Source organism: Xenopus laevis, chromosome 6L (assembly GCF_017654675.1).
Source record: "Xenopus laevis strain J_2021 chromosome 6L, Xenopus_laevis_v10.1, whole genome shotgun sequence".
Classification (NCBI taxonomy): Eukaryota; Metazoa; Chordata; class Amphibia; order Anura; family Pipidae; genus Xenopus; species Xenopus laevis.
This window is the reverse complement of record NC_054381.1, coordinates 139,240,322-139,265,745: the sequence shown is the minus strand read 5'-3', so window position 1 is coordinate 139,265,745 and position 25,424 is coordinate 139,240,322. Positions and strand designations below refer to the sequence as shown.

The following is a 25,424-nucleotide window of genomic DNA, read 5'->3' as shown; positions in this document are numbered from 1 at the left end:
ACCCACAAACCTGATTTGTATGTTGGAATGTTCTTGCAACCTACATTATCCCATTGGCTTGAATAATTTATGGCAGGCAGAGTAATTAACTAGGATTCTCCATGATTGACATGGTGATCGGCCAATCGCCAAACACTGCGTCATTGCCACACCCCCTGATGACCCCGTTGCGTAACATCCCCTCCCATCCATGCCACGGCCCGCCCCCCTGCCCAACCTCCACTGGCAGAAAAGGTGGCAACCCTAAGGACCGAGATAGAATAAAATAATGGTTTTGACACAATCAGGGGTCCATTTATTAAACCTCGTTTTTTTCTGGTTGAGGTTTTTTAGGGTGGAAACACAAATGTTTTGTGAAAAAATAAAAACTCAAATTTTTGAGATTTATCACACCCCAAAGCTGCTAAAACTCCAGAGTATATGCATACTTCAAGCACTCCATAGGAGGCTCTGTGAAGCCTAAGATGTAACAGAGCAAATGTATGGAGGACTTTGTATGGAGAATCCCGACATTTTTCGTCCGACGTAAATCAGTCGTTTGGTCGATCGGACAGGTTAAAAGATTTGCCGAAAATATCTCTGCATGTATTGCCGATCGTACAATTTTCAGAGGGAGACTGTCACCAGCTTTGGTCGGACATAACTTTCGCACGATTGCTGTCAGGGGCAGAACATCGGCTGATCTGTTCTTTTACTACTTTATTTGATCTGAATGGTTAGTGGCAGGTCGGGAGATGGGGAAGTCCGATTGTACGATGATTCGTACAATCGGATCTTTGCGTCTGTGGCCAGCTTAAGGTGTTCGCTTATTGACATATGTATGGGGGGGACTCACAACAGGTTGTCTGATTTATATCTGGCCCAGAAATGTATTCGGATTCAATAGTTGGTATGGGGGAGTCCAACAATTGGATCAGCCCAATTTGGCACAGGCAACTGGGCAGATCCACAACTGCATCTATTGATGTATGGCCAGCTTTATTCAGAGACTGTGGCAACGGTCATTTTTGTGGTTAACCATAATAAAAACTGAAAGGGACTGGTAGCAACGTCATAAAGACACATTTAATAGGAAGGAATATCCAGCATAATTCAAAACCACTCATCATGTCATTTTGCAGAAAGTGCAATGAAACATTTTTTTTTTTATTTGAAACCCAAGCACTTTCCACTGTAATCCCTAAACCAAATTTAATTAAAATGTCCAATCTTTTCAGTGTATAAACTGCTCGAAAGATGGCAAGTGTTATACGGCATTCAAAAAAACAAACACAGCAGTAAATGTACTCAACCCTGTTCAATATTGATTTGGAAAAAACAACAGCCACTGCATGTCCTACATTAAAAGCACTAAATGAACACCGGTCCTCTTGTGTATCACAGATTATACTGTATGTGCTGTGCATACAAACATACTATAGGAACAGCTCAGCTCTACAAAATAGCATCAAATGCCTTTCATCAACACTTCATTAGTAAACAGGGTTAGCATACCATGGAAGACAAGGTTCAGTAATACTTTGGGCATGACAGGAATATTCAGACTAAATGGCCTTTTAAAGTTTAAAAAAAAAAAAAAAAAAAAGACCTGATAAAAGGGATGTACAAGTATATTCCAGATGTCTGCAATTAAATAAAGAGGGATGTGTGGGAGAAATAACCCTACTCAACATGGCTGTAAAGGAAAATATTTGCACTAAATATTAAGGTTGTACTGCTTTCTTTAGAGAAATGGTACTCGGGTCGTTTTAGCAGTGATTACAACACTTGTCACTGCATCAAACTGATATTACCAGGAAGTGTCCAGGGCTGCCCAAACCCATACACGTTGATCAAACATGATACAGATTTTAGATGATAAAGGCCCACGTGATCAAACTTAGAACATTTCATAACAGACATGGACTCCATATTTGGGTACAGTAGCGATATTGTGAAACCAGGGGGTTCAGTTTCTGAAAGACACTTGGACGTAGAGTCACTAGAACCATAGATAATTTTTATCGCCTACTATTATCCCACTGCTATTATAGACACCATCTCTCCCTACTATACCTGCTATCCCACAGCCATAGTACCTTCCCACAGTCTACTATCCCCACTGCTAATATAGGCACCATCCCCTCCCTACTATACTTGCTATCCCACAGTCACACTCCCTTCCCAGAGACTATTATCCCACTGTTACAATAGGCACCATCTCTCCCTACTATACCTGATATATAACAGTCACAGTCCCTTCCCAGAGACTATTATCCCACTGTTACTATAGGCACCATCTCTCCCTACTATACCTGCTATCCCACAGTCACACTCCCTTCCCAGAGACTATTATCCCACTGTTACTATAGGCACCATCTCTCCCTACTATACCTGCTATCCCACAGTCACACTCCCTTCCCAGAGACTATTATCCCACTGTTACTATAGGCACCATCTCTCCCTACTGTACCTGCTATCCCACAGTCACACTCCCTTCCCAGAGACTATTATCCCACTGTTACTATAGGCACCATCTCTCCCTACTATACCTGCTATCCCACAGTCACACTCCCTTCCCAGAGACTATTATCCCACTGTTACTATAGGCACCATCTCTCCCTACTATACCTGCTATCCCACAGTCACACTCCCTTCCCAGAGACTATTATCCCACTGTTATTATAGACACCATCTCTCCCTACTATACCTGCTATCCCACAGTCACACTCCCTTCCCAGAGACTATTATCCCACTGTTACTATAGGCACCATCTCTCCCTACTATACCTGCTATCCCACAGTCACACTCCCTTCCCAGAGACTATTATCCCACTGTTACTATAGGCACCATCTCTCCCTACTATACCTACTATCCCACAGTCACACTCCCTTCCCAGAGACTATTATCCCACTGTTACTATAGACACCATCTCTCCATACTATACCTGCTATCCCACAGTCACACTGCCTTCCCAGAGACTATTATCCACTGTTACTATAGATACCATTTATCCCTACTATACCTGCTATCCCAAAGCACAGTCCCTTCCCAGAGACTATAATCCCCAGTGCTACTATAGGCACCATTTCATACAACCGTATCTGGGCTCTCTTAGCTACAGTTCTTTCTTAGATCATATTATTCACACTGTTATGATCCAAAAGTAATGTTAAGTGTCAATAGACATCAGACCTTAAAATTGCTAGAGGACACAAGAGTATAGAGTGTTCAGTGAGGCTTAGATCAATGAGCATTTTCAATGTGTTTTTACCACAAGGTTACTTGTACAGGATCAAACAAACATTTTGCTGTAAAACCTTTCAACTTTCAGATTTGTTACTGGTTAAGAGATTACATTTTTTGTATGTTATTTAGCCCTTTCACAGTCAAACACTGGTTTGTGTGGCCATAATGAGTGCAGGAGTCCAAAGCATTCTTTTTTCTTGGGACCCCATCAAGAGCTCTTTTGGCACTAGCAAAGCTCAAAGCAGGACTTGATTGATTTAGTTTTAGTGCAAAATGCTTCCTGTAAAGAGCGACATTAAGGTTGCCAGACTTCAATTCTTTCAGCAATTGAATTCCCCAGCCAATCTTGAGCAATGCATAGCCATTCTACAGACGGTACAATATTGGCAGACTTTTGCAAGGTAAATATGAAGAGGTACATTTATCAGAAGAAAAGCTCAACCGGATTTTTTTATTTGGCTTGAAGTTCAGCCTGATTGTAAAAGAAAACTGGGCATGGCATGCCAATGTAATATAACAGTTTGCCCAGAACATCTATATCTGCACATATGTTGAAGATAAAATAGAAAACAGAATGAGACTGTTGAAGACTTTGTCCCATAAATGTAGATTACGTTACAGAGTGGCTGGATGATTGCCAATTTAATAACTCTCCCAAAGAATTTTATTATCGGAACAGCTACATGGGAGCGGACTATATGACGCTGCCTTGGTCCTTAACATTACCCCCTGAAATTCGGATTTCATGATGTAGAGCCAGAAGCGCCCATTGGCTCTCAGTTCCAGCCCAGTTCTTGCAATGGAATATACAGCGTTATGTTTCCAGAACATTTATTACTGAGAGGGCTGACATGCAATTACTTTCTAGGACGACAGCTGTTGCATATTCCCCACGTTTGCTTAAAATGACATAATTACAGCACATTTACATTTGGTACAAACAGTCATAATATCTAATTTAAGACAGTTTTCAGAAATTAAAATAAAATGTGACTGCATGCCTTTGTTTGCGTCATGCTCTTGGGCACCAGGATTTTGGCCGGTGTACTAAAAAACACTTGTTTAGAACTGTAATTTGCTTATAGCACAATCTGTCTCCTGTTTAGGGGCAATGGACCAGAAAACACATATATTACCACATTTTGATTTGGGCCGAGAAGCTAAGCCAAAAATGGGTCCAAAAAAAACAAAACAGTACCAAGATTCTGTTGTTGTGCTTAAAGGGGTGGTTCACCTTTAAATTAATTTTTAGTATGTTATAGAATGGCTAATTCTAAGCAACTTTTCAACTGGCCTGCATTTTTTCTTTTAATAATTTGCTTTCTTCTGACTCTTTCCAACTTTCAAATGTGAGTCACTGACCCCATCTAAAAACAAATGCTCTGTAAGGCTACAAATGTATTGTTATTGTTACTTTCTATTAATCATCTTTCTATTCAGGCCTCTCCTATTCCAGTCTCTTATTAAAATCAGTGTAAAATTGCTAGGGTAATTTGGACCCTAGCAACCAAATTGCTGAAATTGCAAACTGGAAAGCTACTGAATAAAAAGCAAAATAACTCAAATACCACAAATTGTCTCAAAATGTCACTCTCTACACTGTACTAAAAGTAAATTTAAAGGTGAATAACCCCTTTAACACTAAACAAAAGTTTACAGTGCAGTCAATGCTAGGGTCCTGGAGATATAGAATTTGTTAAGTATGTTCCAAGTGTCCCAGAATAATTCACTAGATCAGGGCTCAGTGGTGGGGAAAAAAAAAGTATATAATGGCCTGGTTATAACCAAGACGCTAAATAATATGGACAGTAATAAAAGCCACCATCTGACGACTTGTCAGCGAAGATAAATCTTATATTAAAAAGGGCAAATCAATAAAATGACAAATTAAGATTGACAGTGTCTGAAAAAAAATGTTAGAGAAACCCAAAGAGTCTCTAACAGCGCCTCAAAATAAATGCAAGTAGATGTAAAGTAAAAAATTTAAGTAAATATAAATTAAACTAAAAACCTAAGCGTATCCAAATGTTACAGAGTAGAATTACTTTATCTGCTTTTGAAATTGCCTGTTAAATAGCCATCATAGTGCATGAACTACTTAATTTACAAAATGCTCAAACAACCACTCCCAAATGATACAAAACAGCGTTTAAAAAAAAAAAAAAAAAAACAGGCCTAGGTGCGACATTTATTTCACTGAAGCATGGTCACAATACAGCTCATCAATAAAGGAGGCACCCATGTTACAATCATGGAGACCAGGATCCAAGTTCTGCATAGAATATACTTAGATTGTATGCCTTTTGTACCAAATTTCCAAGAGACCCTCAGCTCCTTACACAAGGTTCAGTCGGCACATGCTTACAGAAGGCAGTCTCTACACAGAAACCAAAATGAAAAAAACCCTTTATCACCAACAAGTACTAAAACGTGGCTCCTACAGTTGGCTTATGAAAACAACCCAGCACTACACGTGTTATATAAAGGAGTTTGTTTGGAAGAAATTAAATATTTCCCATCTTTTAATAAACAAAACTTAGGCAAGACTCAGCTAGTAAATATTTATTATTTTCCTTTGCTTTGTTTTCATTCCCCCCACCCTCAAATTTTAACCTATGGATACCAGGTAGGTTTACTGTAAAAAAAAAAAATACAAATTTTAGTTTACAAAAGTTAAAAGTTATAAAGCAGGTAGATATAAATATTGTATTCTCTAATTCTGCTGATCAATCCAAAAATTCCTCCGTTTGCTTCAATACAAGTAGCTGTCTCACTCTCTATTATGAGACTGCATTTCCGCGTGAAAACCTCAGCTTAAGGTCAGAACTGCCGGGTTTCCGTCATTCATGTTTCTAATTTAGTTTTTCTGCTCGTTATTCCACTGAAAGTCTTCGAGCTTGGTTAACAGATGGCTCTTTCAAGTTCTGTTGCCATTCCAAAATCTGCGCTCTTGAAACAGGAAGCTTACTGAAAATAATACATCCCAATATTGTGCACATCTTTATGTACTACCAAACAATCTGGAGAGCTGGCTTGCATTGGAAACGTTTATCATTATGACAGATATCATTATGATGGCGTTACTGCAATAAGCACATTGAGCTTCTCACATTATGCCTTTCATGCTCTCGGGAAGATGATATATTCAATAGCGATATAAGGTTTTCCCCAATGTCAGTTTTATCATCTAAAAGCTAATTAATTCAGTCACTCCAAACATAAAATAAACACTCATGTCACATAGGCTTCAGACCTGTTATTTTAAATGAAATATTGCTTCAGAAAATAGAATAATGCAGAGTTGAATATCATCAGGGATTTCATTACATAAAGCTATTTCTCCCTGGATTTTTGGTTTCTGGAGGAAGGTCGGAAATAACAAAACTATTGAAGACTTCAAATGTAGTATGCCCAAAAATTCTGTATAGAAACCAATATGTGTGCAAAAACAGGCTAGAAAGACAAGACAGGTCCCAAACACAGGCTTCTACTACATCACTAGGACTTCCACTGTGAAATATATACACAAGATCCTAAAATTTGTTGCTGAATGATCTCCAGTCTTAATACAATAATCTTGTATGTACTGTATACTGTTCAGTGAGATTTTCAATACATTTCATGTCAATATTGACTTATCATGCCACAGTTCTTTTTTTTTCAATGAGAAATCCATCTCTGTGCCTCTCTGCCTATCGATTTTCATAAAAAATAATGTATCTGTTCTCAAAAGAGCACCTTAATGAAGTTGTTTGCACATAGGAAACTGGCTACAGGATCGGGTACAGAGGGTGGTTGTCAATGGTACATTCTCTTCTTGGAGTAAGGTTCTTAGTGGGGTCCCTCAGGGTTCGGTATTGGATGCCCTTTTATTTAACTTGTTCAGTAATGACTTAGGGGAGGGTATTGCAGATGCCACAAAACTATGCAGACCAATTAATTCCATCAAGGATACAGCATCCTTGCAACAGGGTCTTAACAAACTGGCAATCTTGGCAGCTAAGTGGCAAATGAGATTCAATGTTAATAAATGTAAAGTCATGCACCTGGGATGTAAAAATATCCAAGCCACTTATACCCTTAATGGGACTGCACTAGGCAAATCCATTATGGAAAAGGACCTTGGAGCCCTTGTAGATCAGTGGTCCCCAACCAGTAGCTTGTGAGAAACATGTTGCTCCCCAACCCCTTTGATGTTGCTTCCAGTGGCTTCAAAGCAGGTGCTTATTTTTGAATTCCAGGCTTGGAGTAACATTTTGGTTGCATAAAAAACAGTTGTATTGCCAAACAGAGCCTCCTGTAGGCTGCCAGTTCACATAGGGGCTACCAAATAGTGAATCACAGCCCTTCGTTGGCATCCTCGGGAACCATTTTCATGCTTATGTTGCTCCCCAACCCTTCTTACATTTGAATGTGGCTCACAGGTGAAAAAGGTTGGGGATCCCTGTTGTAGATAAACTTGGCTGTAGCAAGCAATGCCAGTCAGCATCATCAAGGGCAAATAAGGTATTGAGCTGTATTATAGGGGCATAGATTTGAAGTAGGAGGGGGTTATTCTTCTACTGTATAGAGCACTGGTAAGGCTCCATGTGGAATATGAGAAGGGCAACTAAGCTGGTAAAAGGTATGAAAAATCTTAACTATGAGGAAAGACTGGCCAAGTTGGGGATGTTCACACTGGAGAAGAGGAGCTTAAAGGGTGACATGATAACTATATATATAAGGGGATCGTACAATAACGTCTCTAATGCTTTATTTACCAGTAGGTCTTTCCAGCTAACAAGAGGGCACCCATTCCGATTAGAAGAAAGGAGGTTCCATCTTAATATTCAGAAAGGTTTTTTTTTTACAGTGAGAGCTATGAAGATATGGAATTCTCTCCCTAAATCAGTAATACTGGTTGATAAATACTTTTAAGAAGGGGTTGGATGGATTTTTAGCAAGTGAGGGAATACAGGGTTATGGAAGATAACGGATAGTATAAATTAATACAGGGATTAGTCAAATTGCCATCTTGGAGTCAGGAAGGAAGTTTTTCCCCCTCTTAGGCAATTGGCGAAGCTTCAAATGGTTTTTTTTGCCTTCCTCTGGATCAACTAGCAGTCAGGCAGGTTATAAACTGACTTAAAAGGTTGAACTTGTGTCTTTTTTCAACCTAACTTCTTATGTTACCTTGGAGATGCATAAATTAAAGGTCCAATGTGCCTTTTGCTTAGGTGCACTCAAACTCTTATCCCTTTATAATATTTTCGCTTTGCATTTCTGTAAAAAAAGAATTTAGAGAATAATGTATAACACTACTTATGTTACAAGTCCTCCCTAACCTTCTATAAAGGTTTTCTTGCGCAGTTTGCTTTGTCCTGCCCTTTCCAAAAATCCTTATCAGCTCTGCAAATTTTTGTAAAACATTTTCATTCTATAAAAATAACCTGGCTTTTAAGAGGACTTTGGCTGACTTGAATTCTTTTTTTTTTTTTCAGCTGGTTACACTCTGTGTGTCAACAACGGCTAAATCAGATTCATACATAGTCTGTTAGAATGGCACCACACAGACAGAAGTTGCCATAATGTCACACAAACACACACAGGTTGCTGGAGTGACACTGAAACACACGCTGGACCCACTAGCATCTCATTCAATCACACAGGCAGCCAGAGTGTTTCACAAACACATGCACGCCAATCACCTTTGCAAAGAAAATAAATCATGTAAAATAAATACAGATGCCACAAGAAAGAGCCTATTGGTTATGAGAAATCGGCCAAAAGTAAAGCATAATAAAACAATAGAGTCTGATGTAGGGCCAACCAGAAGGATTGCATTGTGCCCGTCTCGGCTGCCTAGTTGCATATATACTTTAATATTGGTAAAAATTATGTTTACGAAGTGTTTCATTTATATTAAAAAAAAAAAAAAGAGCGAGTTAGAAAGTGGAACAGGAAAAAGGAAATATATTACATTATAAGGATGCTGTGCTTAATATAAAGCATAGACAGTAATACATAGTGAACCATGCCAGCAAACATATTATCTTATGTTATATGTATTGATGCTTGTTAGAGGGTCAATAGCCTGTACATCTGCCACCTGATGTTTATGGGGAAGTCCCCCAAACTTCAGAAAGACTCGTTATTTAGGGAGCAAATTATCCCTTAATTTTCAAGTTTTAAATACTAGTTTCACTTTTATCTGCTTTCAAGACAAAAGGTGTAGATCTGCAGTGACTTAGAGCGTGGGTCACCACCTAATAAGAGCAGATGCTGTGAATAGCGATGGGCGAATTTATTAGCCAGGCATGGATTTGTAGTGAATTTCCGCATATCGTGACTGTGAATGGGTTTTCACCCATTGACTTTAATGCATTTGGACAAAAAAGGGTCGCACATATGAAAATTGTCGCTAAAGTCAAAATAATTTTGACGCCCATTTTGTCGCAAATTTTTTCAGAGTTTTTTAGGCAAAGTGAAGCGGGACAGGTTCGACCATCACTAGCTATGGACAGTCAAGACCTGTTATGATATAGTCATATGAAAAAGTTTGGGAACCTCTCTTGATTCTTCAGAGTTTTGTTTGTGCTTTCAAAGTAGCAACTTCTCCTATAGCCTTTGATGAGTGTCTGGATTCTGGATGGCGGTATTTTTGACCATTCGTCCATACAAAATCTCTCCGGTTCAATTAAATTTGATGGCTGCCGAGCATGGACAGCCTGCTTCAAATCATCTCATAGATTTTCTTAACAAGGGCCCCAGTCGCTGAACTAGCCAAACAGCCCAATAGCATGATGGAACCTCCACCAAATTTGACAGTAGGTAGCAGGTGTTTTTTTTGGAATGCACTGTTCTTCTTCCGCCATGCAAAGCGCTTTTTGTTATGACTAAATAACAAAATTTTTGTCGCATCAGTCCAAAGCACTTTGTTCCAAAATGACTGTGGCTTGTCTAAATGAGCTTCTGCATACAACAAGATACAGATGTTCTGTGCAAATTGCGCTGAATTGTAGAACGATGTACAGATACACCATCTGCAGCAAGATGTTCTTGCAGGTCTTTGGAGATGATCTTTGGGTTGTCTGTAACCATTCTCACAATCCTACGAATATGCTGCTCTATTTTTCTTGGCCTGCCTGCTATGAGGATCCCATGCTGTCAAACAGAAGCACAACTTGCATTTGGCCACCTTAAATACCCTTTCTCATGATTGGACACACCTGCCTATGAAGTTCAAGGCTTAAGGAGCTAATCCAACCAATTTGGTGTTGCCAGTAATCAGTATTGAGCAGTTAAATGCATTCAAATTAGCAAAATTACAAGGGTACCCACAGTTTTTCACATTTTATTTAATTTCATTCAATTGAATACTGCTTCACTAATAATCTTTGCTCAGAAAAAAAAAACAGTACTCAGATGTTCCTGGTAAATGAAAGACAAACCACTGTTGTGTTGAAAGTGGAGTAAATTATTATACAGGCTGAGAGGGGTTCCCAAGCTTTTTCATATGACTGTATATTAAAGCCCCTGGGTTTGTGAACGAGATGTTGGATATGTCAGTGTCCATATAATGTATTAGGGATGCACATAATCCAAGATTTGGCCAAATCACTGCACATTTTGCAGGATTCATGTGGCAAGTGTTTAACCTTGTGACTCAAGCTCTGACCTGATGAATTTCCCTGTAAATATGTATATGTATCATTTGGTGAGCAATGCCAGACACGGAGGACTTTATGTATAAAGTCTTAATAAAATACAAAAATAAACAAGGACTCTTTTTGTACTTACAAAGTCAAAATCTCCATCAGGTGGAACCTTCCAGTTGTCTGGAAACACATTTTTCGATATGTGGTACTGCTCGGGCAGATTCTGATTGCCATTATCATGAGGTTTGTTTTTTGAATCTTGTTTGTCAAAATAATCCATAAAAGACGGCCGTGGCACTTGTGGGGAAGTTGCATTTCCTTAAAAAAAAAAAAAAGCTGTTTATTTTATTATTTGGGAAAACATTCAAACCTACCGAGCAAGTCTATGGTTCAGTGAATGCAGAGCGAGCTCCATGATAAGAAGAAAGAGTGGCATCTGCAGGAGAATGCGTCGAACGTATAGTATCATGTCTAAATAATTAAGCTTAATGCTGAAGATTTAAAAGACACAGGCTGATCTTGTGCTATGCCCCTTAATAAATCTACACTCATTCACTCACTGCCTGTTCAAAAGCTGAACTCAGAATCTGTTCTTTGTCATGTTGACTGTTAAAGCCCCCCAGAAGGTTCAAGTGAATATGACTACAATACATTACACATGTAAAACTACCATCCAGTTGTGCCAGTGCAGGTATTCCCTTGTACAGGTATGGGATCCGTTATCCAGAAACCCATAATCCAGAAAGCACCGAATTACGGAATAGCCATCTCCCATATACTCGATTTTATTCAAACGCTTGATCCCAACTAAGATATAATTAATCCTTATGGGAAGCAAAACCAGCCTATTCGGTTTATTTAATTTTTACATGATTTTCTAGTAGACTTCAGGTATGAAGATTCAAATTACAGAAAGATCTATTATCTGGAAAACTCCAGATCCAAAACATTCTGGATAACAGGTCCTATACCTGTACAAGCATAATTCAGCAGGAACAGCATTTTGGATAGCACCCCCTTTAACAACAGCATACCACACAGTGATAATTCTTATAAATGCATGTTCCTAGGCTGATCCTGTGAAGCGTTAAGGACATTTAGAATATCTAGCCAGAATGAGCTGCATATATTAAATGTAACTGAATTGTAATCAGTGAAGTTCACTTTTGCGTTAACTTTTAGTATGATGCAGAGAGTGCCATTCTGAGACAATTTGCAATTGGTTTCCATTTTTTATTATTTGTGGTTTTTGAGTTATTTGGCTTTTTATTCAGCAGCTCTCCAGTTGGCAATTCCAGCAATCTGGTTGCTAGGGGACAAATTACCCTAGCAACGATCCATTGATTTGATTAAGAGACTGGAATATGAAACAGGAGAGGGCCTGAATGGAAAGATGAGTAATAAAATATAGCAATAATAATAAATTTGTATTCCCACAAAGCATTTGTTTTTTATATGTGGCCAGTGACCCCCCATCTTAAAGCTGGAAAGAATCAGAAGAAGAAGGCAAGTAATCAAAAAACTATAATAATATATAAGAAACTGAAATATTAATAGGAGAGACCTGAATAGTAAGGCGAGTAATAACAAGTAGCAATAACAATAAATGTGTAACCTTACAAAGCATTTATTTTTTAGATGGGGTCAGTGACCCCCATTTGAAAGCTGGAAAGAATCAGAAGAAGAAAGCAAATAATTCAAAAAATAAAATAAAATAAACAATATAGACCAATTGAAATCATGCTTACAAATGGTCATTCTATGACATATTAAAAGTTAACTTAAAGGTAAACCACCCCTTAACACAAAGAGTTACATTTAGGAAGCCTACATTGCCGTGCAAAATTATTCACCTCCTTGGCTTTTTACCGATTTTGTTACATTCCAACCTGTAATTTAAATGTTTCTTAATCTTATTTTATGTGATGGATCTGCACAAAAAAGTCTAAGTTGGTGAAGTGAAAGTAGAAAAATATATATAAAGAATTTAAAAAAAAAATAACGGAAAATTGGCATGTGCATATATATTCACCCCCTTTGCCATGAAGCCCCTAAGTCCACCTGTGTGCAGTCTAAGGGTTCAAGCACACGGCAGATTCGGGGAGATGTAGTCGCCTGAGGCAACTTCGGGCGACTTCGAAATCGAAGCTCCGTGAGTAGGGTTGCCCCCTTTTCTGGAAAAAAATACTATCCTATATTCTTGCTGTCTTTTCCTATTAATAACATTGGCAACAAGCTTCTTTTTTACCGGCCAGGCCAGTAAAATACCTGCCAGGTGGCAGCCCTAGTCGCGAGTGCATTAGTGCTGGTGTTTTTTGTCTTTTGTCATTATAGCAGGCGGCAGGCAGGGGGAAGGCAGTTCGGGGAAATGGTCGCCCCGCAGAAGAAGCGATTAGTTGCCAGGCGACTAAATTTCCTCGAATCTGCCCGTGTACTTAAGCCCTAAGTGTCACACACCTTTTCTGACATGATAACACAACAATCCTGCCAAGAAAGGGCCGACCAGCAAAACTCACAGACTGGGCAAGGAGGACATTAATCGGAGAGGCAGCACAGAGACCAAAGGTAACCCTGAAGGAGTTGCAGAGTTCCACAGCAGAGACTGGAGTATCTGTCCATAGGACCACAATAAGCCATACACTGCATAGAGCTGGGCTTTATGGAAGCGTGGCCAGAAAAAAGCCATTACTTAAAGTTAAAAATAGGAAGGCATGTTTTGAGTTTGCCAAAAGGCATGTGGGCGACTGCACAAATGTATGGAGGAAGGTGCTCTGGTCAGATTAGACTAAAATTTTACTTTTTGGCCACCAAGGAAAATGCTATGTCTGGCACAAACCCAACACATCCCATCACCCCAAGAACACCATCGCACAGTGAAACATGGTGGTGGCAGCATCATGCTGTAGGGATGTTTTCCAGCAGCAGGGACTGGGAAACTAGTCCGAGTCAAAGGAAAGATGGATGGTGCTAAATACTGGGATATTCTTGAGCAAAACCCGTGTCAGTCTGCCTGTGATTTGAGACTGGGACAGAGGTTCAGTGAAGTAACACTCGAGTGGTTTAAATGTGTTGGAATGGCCTAGTCAAAATCCAGACCTCAATCCAATTGAGAATCTGTGGTCAGGTTTGAAGATTGCTGTTCACAAGTGAAAACCATCCAACATGAAGGAACTGGAGCAGTTTTGCCTTGAGGATTGGGTAAACATCCTAGTGGCAAGCTCATAGAGACTTAAGCTCCCCATAGACGCGACGATTCTTCTTGCTGAACGACTGATTTTAGGGAAGTCCGACCAATCCTTCGAAATTATCATGCGGTTAGTGGGATTCGAACGATCGTACATCTTACGATTTTTCGGCCGACATCTGTCAGGAAATTGATCGGCCAGGTCAAAAAATCTTTGTCGGTCCCAGTGCAATCTATCTATGTTTGCAGGGCCAAGCAGGCGGCTCCCCTTTCTTTTCCTGGCAAATTGGTCTTTTTAGTTGATGGTCAATTCGTACGATCGTTCCGAGAAGATCGTGGTCTCACGATCAGGATCTGATCTTTTAAAAATCTCAACATCTATGGCCAGCTTTATCCAAATTGACTTGCAGCTGTAATTGCCACAAAAGGTGGCTCTACAAAATACTGACTTTAGGGGGTGAAAAGTTATGCACGCTGAAGATTTCTGTTATTTTGTCCTATTTGTTGTTTGCTTCACAATAAAAAAAAAAAAAACATCTTCAAATTTGTAGGAATGTTCTGTAAATGAAATGGTGCAAACTCTCAAACAATCCATTTTAATTCCAGGTTGTGAGGCAACAAAAACATGAAAAATGCCAAGGGAGGTAAAAACTTTTACAAGGCACTGTATATAGCCCCATGGTTAAACCTAGCATACTTTCAGTATACAATAAATACAATGTTTTACAGGACTTCAATGTAACCAATGTTAGATAGTTTCAGCATACCTCCCAACTGTCCCATTTTTAGAGGGCCAGTACCTCTTTTGACAGCTCAACTCACAGTCCCGTTTTTCTCTGCACTGAACAGCCAGAAAAAGAAACAAAGTTTCAAACTTAATTGGCTTTTGGCAGAGACCCCAGAACAGTCACAGCAGAAGATAAGATAATTTCTAGATAAGCAAATAAGTAAATGTAACAATATATAATAACAGGTCCCTTGTGAAAAGTTAGACTAACAGCTTAAGGGTTCAAGCACACGGGCAGATTCAGAGAGATTTAGTCGCCTGGTGACTAATTGCCTCTTCTGCGTGGGGGCGACAATTTCCCCGAACTGCCTTCCCCCTGCTATAATGACAAAACGCCAGCGTCAATGCATTCGCGTTGCTTCAATTTCCGAAGTCACTCAAAGTTTCCTCGTGAGGCAACTCCGGAAATCAAAGCACCACGAGTGCATTGGGGCTGGCGCTTTGTCATTATAGCAGGCGGCAGGCAGGGGGAAGGCAGTTCGGGGAGATTGTCGTCCCACAGAAGAGGCAATTAGTCGCCAGGCAACTAAATCTCCCCGAATCTGCCCGTGTGCAACGAATCTCCCCGATCTGCCTTCCACCAGCTAAAATGAAAATCGCCTGAGGGGAGGGAAGGCACTCGGAGCGCTTAGTTTTCCGAAGTCGCCCGAAGTTTCCTCGTGTGGCAATTGCGGACGACTTCAGAAACGAATCGGTCCGAGTGCCTGTTCCCAGGTGATTTTCAATTCAACCGGCGAAAGGCAGATCGGGAAGATTAGTCGCAGCGAAGAAGAGGAGATTTGACGCCCCCGAATCTGCCCGTGTGGCCAGACCCTAAAGGGCAACAATTCACCTTCATTAGCAAAACTGGAATAACTGGAAGAAAAAAAAACACAGATAACTGTTCAAACTTTCATAACCTGCCAAATTTTGTAAAATGAACATGGTAATTAGGAGGTGTGGCCACAAAAATGGGTGTGGTCCAAAAATTCTCCGGGTAACTTTTTATTTTCAAAATGTTGGGAGGTATGGTTTCAGTAAATATGTTAGGGATGTTCAAGACGCAGCCCCCTAGCTGTCCAAGCAGCCCACCGATAGACAAAGGCACAATCCATACAGTATTTATGTATCCTGCCCACCTAGGATGGGGGCCCAAATCTTCCAGAAATTCCAAAGCCCCCCCCCTTATGCTAACTTCAGCTGCAAATGACAGTGCTGAGATTCTTTTAGATACTGAATGTAAAAGAGAAACCAAGGATAACAGCAAGGCAGGGAAGCGGGGACTCGTGTGTGTCGTGTAGCAAACAATCTGTATCTCAGAGACCTCCAAGTGTTATCTAAAAGTGATTCATGCACAATATGAATTATTTAGAAATTTGAATGCGAGAGAGAGAGAGAGAGAGAGAGAGAGAGAGAGAGAGAGAGAGAGAGAGAGAGAGAGAGAGAGAGAGAGAGAGAACTGGAGGGAATGAAAGAGGATAATGAATGAGATAGCAACTGAAATCAAATGTTGCACAGATTAAGACAGAGTGAAGGTGGCACGTATGTTCCATCTTAAAACACAGATAACCGTGTAAGTGAATAAAAATCGCCTGTGATCATTGTGTTCAAAGGTAACCCACTTCCCTAGGGGCTTCAAACTGAGCAATGAGTCGCTGACCCCTCCTGTAGTAATTAAGTTAAGATATATTTCACGGGAGATACAAGAGAAAGATGAACATTAGACATCAAAGCAAGTACCTAATGAGTCCTGAAACATTCCCCCGCAGGCTGATCGTACGTGCACTGGCAAATCACTGAATTAAGGAAACAACCATAAATGCCTTGGGGTCGTGCTGATAAATAACTGGGGTTTTTATAAGGTGGGCGACTAATGTGGAACTTTATATAGAGAATATAATGCTGACCTTCTGCACAGGAATGCTGCTGTACAAAGCTGATTTAGAACAGATGGTCGGTCAGTACAAAAGCATTCTACACAGGAATACTACCTGTTATAAAAGCACCGTTCATCTGGAAAATGATACTGCAGTCCCCCGGCACATTAAGGGGTAGGTTTATCAAAGGTCGAGGTGAATTTTTGAATGAAAAAAAATTTGAATTTCGAGTTATTTTTTTTGTGTACTTCGACTAGGGAATAGTCCAAATTTGATTTGAATTTGAAAAAAATTAGAATATAGAAATTTATCATGTACTGTCTAAAAATTCGACTTCGACCATTCGCCATCTAAAACCTGCTGAATTGCTGTTTTAGCCTATGGGGGACCTCCTATGACCTATTTGGAGTCAATTGGTGGACTTTGAAACGGATTAGATCGAATGCGTTATTCCTTCGATTCGTACGATTCGAATTCGGCCGAATACGGATCTACTCAATCAAAAACAGACCTATTCAACATTAAAAAAAACAACAGACTTAATTTCGGTTGGTCTTTTTGTATTCAAATTTCAAAGTTTTTTCAATTCGAGATTCGACCCTTGATAAATATACCCCTAAGGGTACCACACCATGACAGGGGGCAATGAGGGAGAGATACAGGTATGGGGCCCCTTATTCAGAATGCTCAGGACCTCGGATTTTCCGGATAAGGGATCATTTCCGTAATTTGGATCTCCATACCTTAAGCCTATTAAATAATTATTTAAAAATTAAACAATACCAATGGGCGGGTTATGCGTCTGATAAGGATTAAAGGGGTGGTTCACCTTTTATTTAACTTTTAGTTTGTTATAGAATAGCCAATTCTAAACAACGTTTCAATTGGTCGTCATGATTTCAATTTTATAGTTATTCTCCTGCTTCTTCTGACTCTTTACCGCTTTCAGATATAGTTGACTAATCCCATTTCAAAAACAAATGCTCTGTAAGGCTACAAATGTATTGTTATTGCTACTCTTTCTATTCAGACCCTCTCTTATTCATATTCCTGTCTTTTATTCAAATCACTGCATGTTTGCTAGGGTAATTTGGACCGTAGCAAAAAGATTGTTTAAACGGCAGAGCTGCTGAATAAAAAACTTAATAGCTCAAAAACAACAAATAATAAAAAATGAAAACCAATTGCAAATTGTCTCAGAATATCACTATATCATACTAAATAACTATATCATACTAACAGTTAATTTAAAGGTGAACAACCCCTTTAATAATATCTTAGTTTGGATCAAGTACAACATATGGTTTAATTATTAAAGAGAAAAATGAAATCAATTTGAAAAATTAGCATAAAATGGAGACTATAGGATACTGCCCTTTCTGGAAGTCGAAGCTTTCTGGATAACGGGTTTCCAGATAATGGATCCCATACCTGTACACTGTAAATGTTAATAGACCATAATATCATAATCATCTTAAATAGGACGGATAGTGCAAATTTGCACCTAAAAAGCCCCCCCCAAGAAAAATAGCAGAAACAGGCATTAAAAAGTCTGGACTTTTGTTTTTTAAACCTCTAGGCTACTCTCAAATTAGTATATTAAATTTGCATCCGACAGTTGTGTCGCGTCGAATCAACGCTGCAACACCATCCGACAATGCTATTACTTACCTTTTTTCCGTTGCATCTGACGTGACGCCTGTTTTTTTGTGCAGTGCGTCAGATCGCGCCAAAATCACCCATGGAGTTCCTCTCTTACGGTTAATCTTTAAACAACAGAGTGGCAGTCTGAAGATTTCAGAGGCTGTTCACTGATTACACTTCACATCACTACTGCTTATCTTAAATAGTTACAATGGATTCTTTGCTTATATTGAATTGTTACAAAAGTATCTAAATACATATGCCGCGTATTCTGGGCTCTCTGCCAAAAGCCAATTAAGTTTTAGAAACTTAATATCTTTTTCTGGCTGTTCAGTGCAAGAGATCAAAGAGAAAGTCTGGACATTTCAGTAACAATCTGGTACTGCGGGTTGAGCTGTCAAATTCGGGACTGTCCCATAAAAAGAGCCAGTTGGAAGGTATGTTTCAGGTGACAGGTCCCCTTTAAACAGAAATAGTTCATTAGGCAGGAGCCCCTGATTTTATGATTCGGTAGAATATGTGTGTATAAACCACTGGCTAAAGAACAACCAACAGCTAAGACAGACACTGGGAGGGCAGGGCTGATAGAACTGCAATTTTAAAAACATTTAACAGAAAGATGAGAAGCACTGAATTAGGCTTTTCTGCTGATAAATTCTGTTTCTATGGAAACAGATTAAGGTGAGAAAAGGAGATAAAGATCACAGTGTTTGGACAGGGAATGTGTCTCCCACGTTCTGACCCAATAGAATGAGTTGAAAGGGTGACCTAATAATAATTAACCTCTGATACACATTATAAATGTTACAAAAGCAGATGAACATTACGGGGGGAGGGGGGGGTATTTACACCAAAGTCCTTGGCAGTGTTATTTTGGTCTGTTACACAAAGGATAAGGTCACTCTGGGGAGATTTAGTCGTGCTTCGGGCGACTTCGGAATATGAAGCAACGCATGTGCCATGCCGCAGACGATTTTTCACTTTAGCCGGCGCAAGACAGAGGTAGGGCATTCGGGGAGATTGGTCGTCGCAAAGAGAAGGCGATTAGTCGCCAGGCCACTAAATCTCCCCAAATCGCCCAGTGTGACCTTACCCTAAAAGGAGGGCTATCTAAGGGAAGCTTCTTTTGTTTGTGGTACAGCAAGTAGAGAAGCTAAAGAGGCAGTAAACCCTTTTTTACAACATTAGTTCACTGAATAGGGTTTGTGCTTTTTTTGGCCAGTCAGTGGGTAGCGCCACTAGTCAGTTGTTGATTGGTCCTGTCTTAAAGGGCAAGTCAACCCCAAAATAAACATTTGCCTAAGAAAAGAATGTAACATTTTAAAAAACTTTCCAATGCACATTTATTTAAAAAAAATTATATCAATAATTGCTATTGAAAGCAGCGTTAGCCTAACTCCTGGTTGTTACTTTTTTAAAATTAGAATTTTATTTGGTTTGATATGAGCAAAAAAAAAAAAAAAGGACAGTCCATGTCAGCACAAACTTATATAGCAATACAGGCAATAGTAAAACTTCCAAGGTTAGGGTCGGGTGCAGAGGGGAAGGTTAGGGTTGGGTGCCAGTCGTCCCACACAAAACTATTGCATAGTATCACATTATATGGGGGAGTGTTGGGAGTCATTCGTGATTGTTACTTTTTAAACAAGGTTGCAAAAGTCTTAGTTCCCCAGGACAGGTCTGTTAATCAGCTGCTTTGTCTTACATTGTATCAGTCTGAGCCATCAGGGCAGAGACTAGAAAGGGACACTACTTTCAATAGCAATACATACATACAAAAAAAACCAATAACATAGAACATTTGTATTGAATGTATATTGCAATATTGCTTACAATTATTTTTTCTTTTAGTAGACAAAAATTATATTTTGGGTTGCCATTCCCTTTAATGCTGGATAATGATGGTATTACCACTAAAAACTCTATAGGAGAATGGAGTGGGAGTAATGCCAGCTTCAGTGGGGGAGGACCAATAAATATAGTAGAGTAAAATAAGAAACTCTGACTGTATTAAACAAACCCATGCCCAGCAAGGGAGATCTGGGAAGAGAGTTAAGCTCCCCATAGACACGACGATTCTTCTTGCTGAACGACCGATTTTAGGGAAGTCCGACCAATCCTTCGAAATTATCGTGCGGTTAGTGGAATTGGCATAATTCATTTTTTTGATTAGGCTTGTGGTGCAGTAAGGTCATGTTTATGTTTAGTATACAAAATACAGAATTTCTAGCCTTATTCTAGTTTAGACTTTAATTCCCCTTTAAAGGTCCCTTTATGCAAGAGTCCACAAATATACCTTATATTCAATGGAAGGCAATACTGTATCTGATGTCAAATAATGAAAAAAATGAAAACCAATTGCAAATTGACTCAGACTATCACGCTCTACATCATACTAAAAGTTGATATAAAGGTGAGCAAAGCCTTTAATACAGATTTTAGAACCATTTTATCTTGTTTGATAACACATTAAATGGTTTCTTCATTTAGTTTTCTTGGCAACAGATAGTCTGCTGTATGAAAATTCCTAGTGTTAGAGGGAGACTAAGCAAAAGCCAAAAAGGGACTGATACGGATGCTAGTAAGCAGAAACACACCCTGATTATGCACACTAATTTGTCTCAGAGGAAGAATATTTTGTCAACAAAAGTCATAAGGAAAAACAGTACCAGAAGGAAAATTGTATATGTCATGCAAATTTCATTTTCCCATCCCAAATTACCAAGTACAAAACATTCCCTTCTTTATGTAGCGTACCACTGAGAACTCAGAGAGACCAGCAGATCACTGGAGATTGAAGTTTATAAACAGAGGAGCAATGGGAGACAGAACATTCACCCATGCATCGGAAAATCCCATTAGCCTACCAAGCGTAAAGATTCTTGTTTCCATCAACCTTAAATAAAATAAAACAGATTTCATGCTCCATAATTAAAATACCGTTATATTGACCAATTTTGGATTCTGAACACAATAAATGTCTTGTATGACTTTTCTTGCTGAATAAAAAAGGGGGACACTCCCATGTCTGACTCAAAGTTACACCATTAACGCTCAGAAAAGCCAGGCAAAGGGGCAAGGCTTTTATTTGGACAATGTGGAGACTAAAAGCACTGCTTCAGGCTCAGCCACATGAACACTGTATATTTAACTAACTGCTTAATATTTATATTTAACAGACACCCAAAAAAAATATTTTGAAGGGGACATATACTGTACCTACCAGAGCTTTGAGTGCTTTTCTAATGACTTTTATATTACTTTAGATTATTATGCTACAGGTACAGGATCCATTATCCGGAAACCAGTTATCCAGAAAGCTCCGAATTACGGAAACGCCATCTCCCACAGACTCGATTTTATCCAAATAATCCAAATTTTAAAAAATATTTCCTTTTTCTCTGTATTATTAAAACAATACCTAGTACTTGATCCAAACAAATGGATAATTAATCCTTATTGGAGGCAAAACCAGCCTATTGGTTTTTTTTAATGTTTACATGATTTTATAGTTGACTCAAGGTGTGAAGATCCAAAATATGGAATGATCCATTATCCGGAAAACCCCAGGTCCCAAGCATTTTGGATAATATGTCCCCTACCTGTATTAGTCAGTTTTACACGAATAATATAATCAATTATAACCTGCTATTTTGTCTGGGTAGTGGCAGCTATCAGAGAACTTACATTTCCATATTAAACCTTTGCCCCCAAGGCCAACAACTGGATCAGCCCAATATGTGCCAGTGCATTGATGACCAAGACGTGTGGTTTCAAATTATATAATGAGCTAAAGACAAATAAAAACTTCGGATTTCCAAAATATTGGATGCAATTAGTGTGCATTCCATTTGCATCTAAAAAGAACAAAGCCTTTTTCAGGGATGCAAGCATGTAATGAGAAAAAAAAAAAAAAAAAAGAGGATAAAAAATGTCCAATTCATCTAAAAAAACTGCACCTTTTCAATTTACATTAATTATAGGTTTATTTTTTCTAGTTCTTAGGATATTGCCTACATTTACATTGCTGTTATGGGATCAGTTATCTGGCAACCAAAGATACAGAAAGTTTTGAATTACGGCAAGGCCCTCTCCTATAGACTCCATTATAAGCAAATAATTGAATTTTTTAAAAATTATGTCCTTTTTCACTGTAATAATAAAACAGTACTTCGTGCTAAACTAAGATATAATTAATCCTCATTGGAAGCAAAACAATCCTATTGGGTTTATTTAACGTTTACATGATTTTTTTAGTAGACACAAGGTAAGAAGATCCAAATTACAAAAAAAACCTTATTCGGCAAACCCCAGGTCCCGGGCATTCTGGATAACAGGTCCCATACTTGTATTTATAATTAAATAGAAAAGAGCAGTGCCACCTACTGTTGAGTTTGGTCTGATGAAAAACACTTTTGTTGCTGGGCAGAGAAGTCTTCTGACTTTTCTCTACTCTGTTCTCATCAAAAAACACTTCTTAAATGAACATGGGAGGGAAGGGGATAGAAAAAGCACTTGCTCGGGAGGAACTTCTAAAACAGTGTTGTGCCACATCTTAACTGAAGTTCTGAGTAAAGACTTTGACTAGCGCATGTGTAGTAAATTTGGAAAATGTCAGCATACTGAGAATGTGCAAGTATAAGTGAGGGATGCCTGAAAGCTACACTCCCCAGGCTGGTGCATTTGATTTCACAAAAGTCCTATTTACTGTGCTCATGCTTAACAAAGGTGTATAGAGTTGTACACGGCCCCTTTAATTCATGGTGCAGTGAGATCACACATCAATGTTTTCAGAGTTTTCATAGCAGTAGAGTTGCACGCTCTGTCTTTCATCAGAGAGCAATATTTCTGTGTATAACTGGCATCAACGTCAGAGTTTAATCTACTATATCAGGACACAGCAGGAAGTTTAAATTGCATTCCAGCACCCTGCTGAACGAAACAGCAGATATAGAAGATACCTGTATAGCTATTAGAGCAGGGTTTTTTGGTTTCTTCGTGTAAGCTTAACAAGCTTACTGCACCCACTTCAAAACTTGCATGAAGGGGTCTGCGGGCAATTGAAATACAATGTTTTGGCACTTTGAAGATGTAGCAACGGTTGCAGTCCACCATGTGGTGTCCACTCAAGTCTCACCAGATGTGGTGTCCACTCAAGTCTCACCAGATCTGTAAAGGAGCTCATATAAAATCACTAAAGGAAGATGCCAATTTGTTAGGCACCCCCATGACATTTATTGCTTGCCCCTTTCCCCGTGGCTTGCGCTGGACCAAAGTACTGTAGGCGTGTGTGTGTTTTTTAAAGAAGATGAGCACTGGGGTACTTTGGTCAAGAGTTGGCCACTACTATCTTGTTCCAGCCTGCTAGGTATCTCCTGCACAAGTAACAATTGGTAGAGGTCCAGTAAAGTACTTTGCCGAAGATTTAATATGACAAGTCTGAACTGGCACATGGTATGCCTGGAAACTTGGGAAGATAGATAGTGTACTGCTCTGGACAAAAGTACCCCCAGACAGGTAGAGAAGTGCAGGCCAAGCCCGGATTTACCTAATGGGCACCCCTAGGCCTGCTCTCGTTCTTCACCCCTGTCCCCTCTCTTTTAATCACTCAAATTTTCATCTGGACCAGAGCAATGGAGATTGGGGCGCAGGAAATTAAAAAACGATTGTATCTCCTGCTCATCCCCAGTGTTTCTGAACCAATGTAGGTGTGGTGGGGCAGAATGCCATCCCCTAAAATCCTGCCGTCCTAAGCCCGGGCCTTGGTGGCCTCTCCACAAATCTGGGCCTGGTGCTGGCCAGGGGGAGGACAAAAGTGATTAGTCACTGGGGGTGGGGTGCCTAATGATTTGACACCTTCCCAATGATTTTCATTTTTCTTACCATTTAAGAAACACTGTAGAAGGAAATGTACAATCCTATAAGCTTTCAGACTGATTGGCCGTCAGGTCAAGCGGACTAATATTGTACAAGAGGCCTTACAGAATAAGGGCACATTTTTATCGTTCTGTTCATTTGCATTAGAACTGCAGGAATAGAAGAGAAACCGCAGCTCAATCAAAAGAACCTACTTTTCATGGTTCCGTCTTCTTCTTCCTCTTCTTCTTCATCATCACTGTTTATAACCATGGTACCCAAGTCCGATTCCAGCATGGTACTATTATGTTCGATCATCGTTTGTGCACCTTCACTCATTGTGCTGGCGGCTCTCATGGTGCCCGCACTCTCTGAATTTGTTTTAACCATAGTGTGAGAATCAAGCTCATCTTCTTCCTATACAAAAAAAAGTGTCAAGGAGATAGAGAGTTAATAATGAAGAACCGCTCTACAGATTAGCCTTCATGGAAACACTCTGAAGAAACATCTCCAAGAATAAAATCAGTTTAAACAAATGAACTTGCTTTAACCACATCATACAAACCTCAAATCATCGTATAAATACTACGGTCTCGTACTGGAAAACAATGGCCTAAAACCGCAAATGTTTTGAGTCAAATCTGCTGTAATTTGGCATTTAAAAGAAGCTAAGACAGTAGGGCCTGGACAAGCAGCAGGTGGGAGGTTGTTTTATGAGCGTGACACTCATTTAGGCACAGACCTGTATGCCACTATTCGGTTTAATATTATAAAATAAATACATATATGTATGAACATGTTATAAAATAGCAATTTTGGTATTAAAAAAATAAATAAATCTGCTCTGCAGATGCTGAAGGATTGTTGAAAAGAACGGATTCCAAAATTGGATAGAACAACATTTCCAATCAGTGGCAGTAATGTTGCTGGAATGTAAAAGCAAACTGATGATAATCCAGTGTATGATTTATAAGCCCATATGGAGTACAAACAGGCTGCAACAAAGGAAACCCATTGCCCGTGCTTTACTGGATTCTATGCAGAAGACAATAGGATTAATCAGATATCCATTTGAAAAACTGAATATAATGGGCCACATTTTACCTTCAGAATTACCCAATAGTTTACTATTATGAAGATCTAAAACAAGCTGACAAAAAAATATGTACCGTAACTGATCATCAGTCAAAATCCAGAGAGACTTTAAAGGAGACCTAGCATAACTCAGAACC

General features: G+C 39.3%; 1 protein-coding gene across 2 annotated transcripts in view; it reads right to left on the bottom strand.

Moving 5' to 3' along the window:
* LOC108719348 (serine/threonine-protein kinase 3-like) overlaps positions 1 to 25,424 on the bottom strand; it is a 138,309-nt gene that overhangs the window by 30,213 nt on the left and 82,672 nt on the right. Inside the window, exons 9-11 of one of the 2 annotated variants that reach the window (XM_018268153.2) lie at positions 24,408 to 24,609; positions 11,008 to 11,183; positions 5,549 to 5,605 (exon numbers count right to left, since the gene is read on the bottom strand). In XM_018268153.2, coding sequence (XP_018123642.1) covers positions 5,564 to 5,605; positions 11,008 to 11,183; positions 24,408 to 24,609 — 420 coding nt within the window. In that variant the 3' untranslated portion in view covers positions 5,549 to 5,563. Of the gene's footprint in view, positions 1 to 5,548; positions 5,606 to 11,007; positions 11,184 to 24,407; positions 24,610 to 25,424 lie in introns of those variants that run through there. The other variant, XM_018268152.2, reaches the window with a different exon arrangement.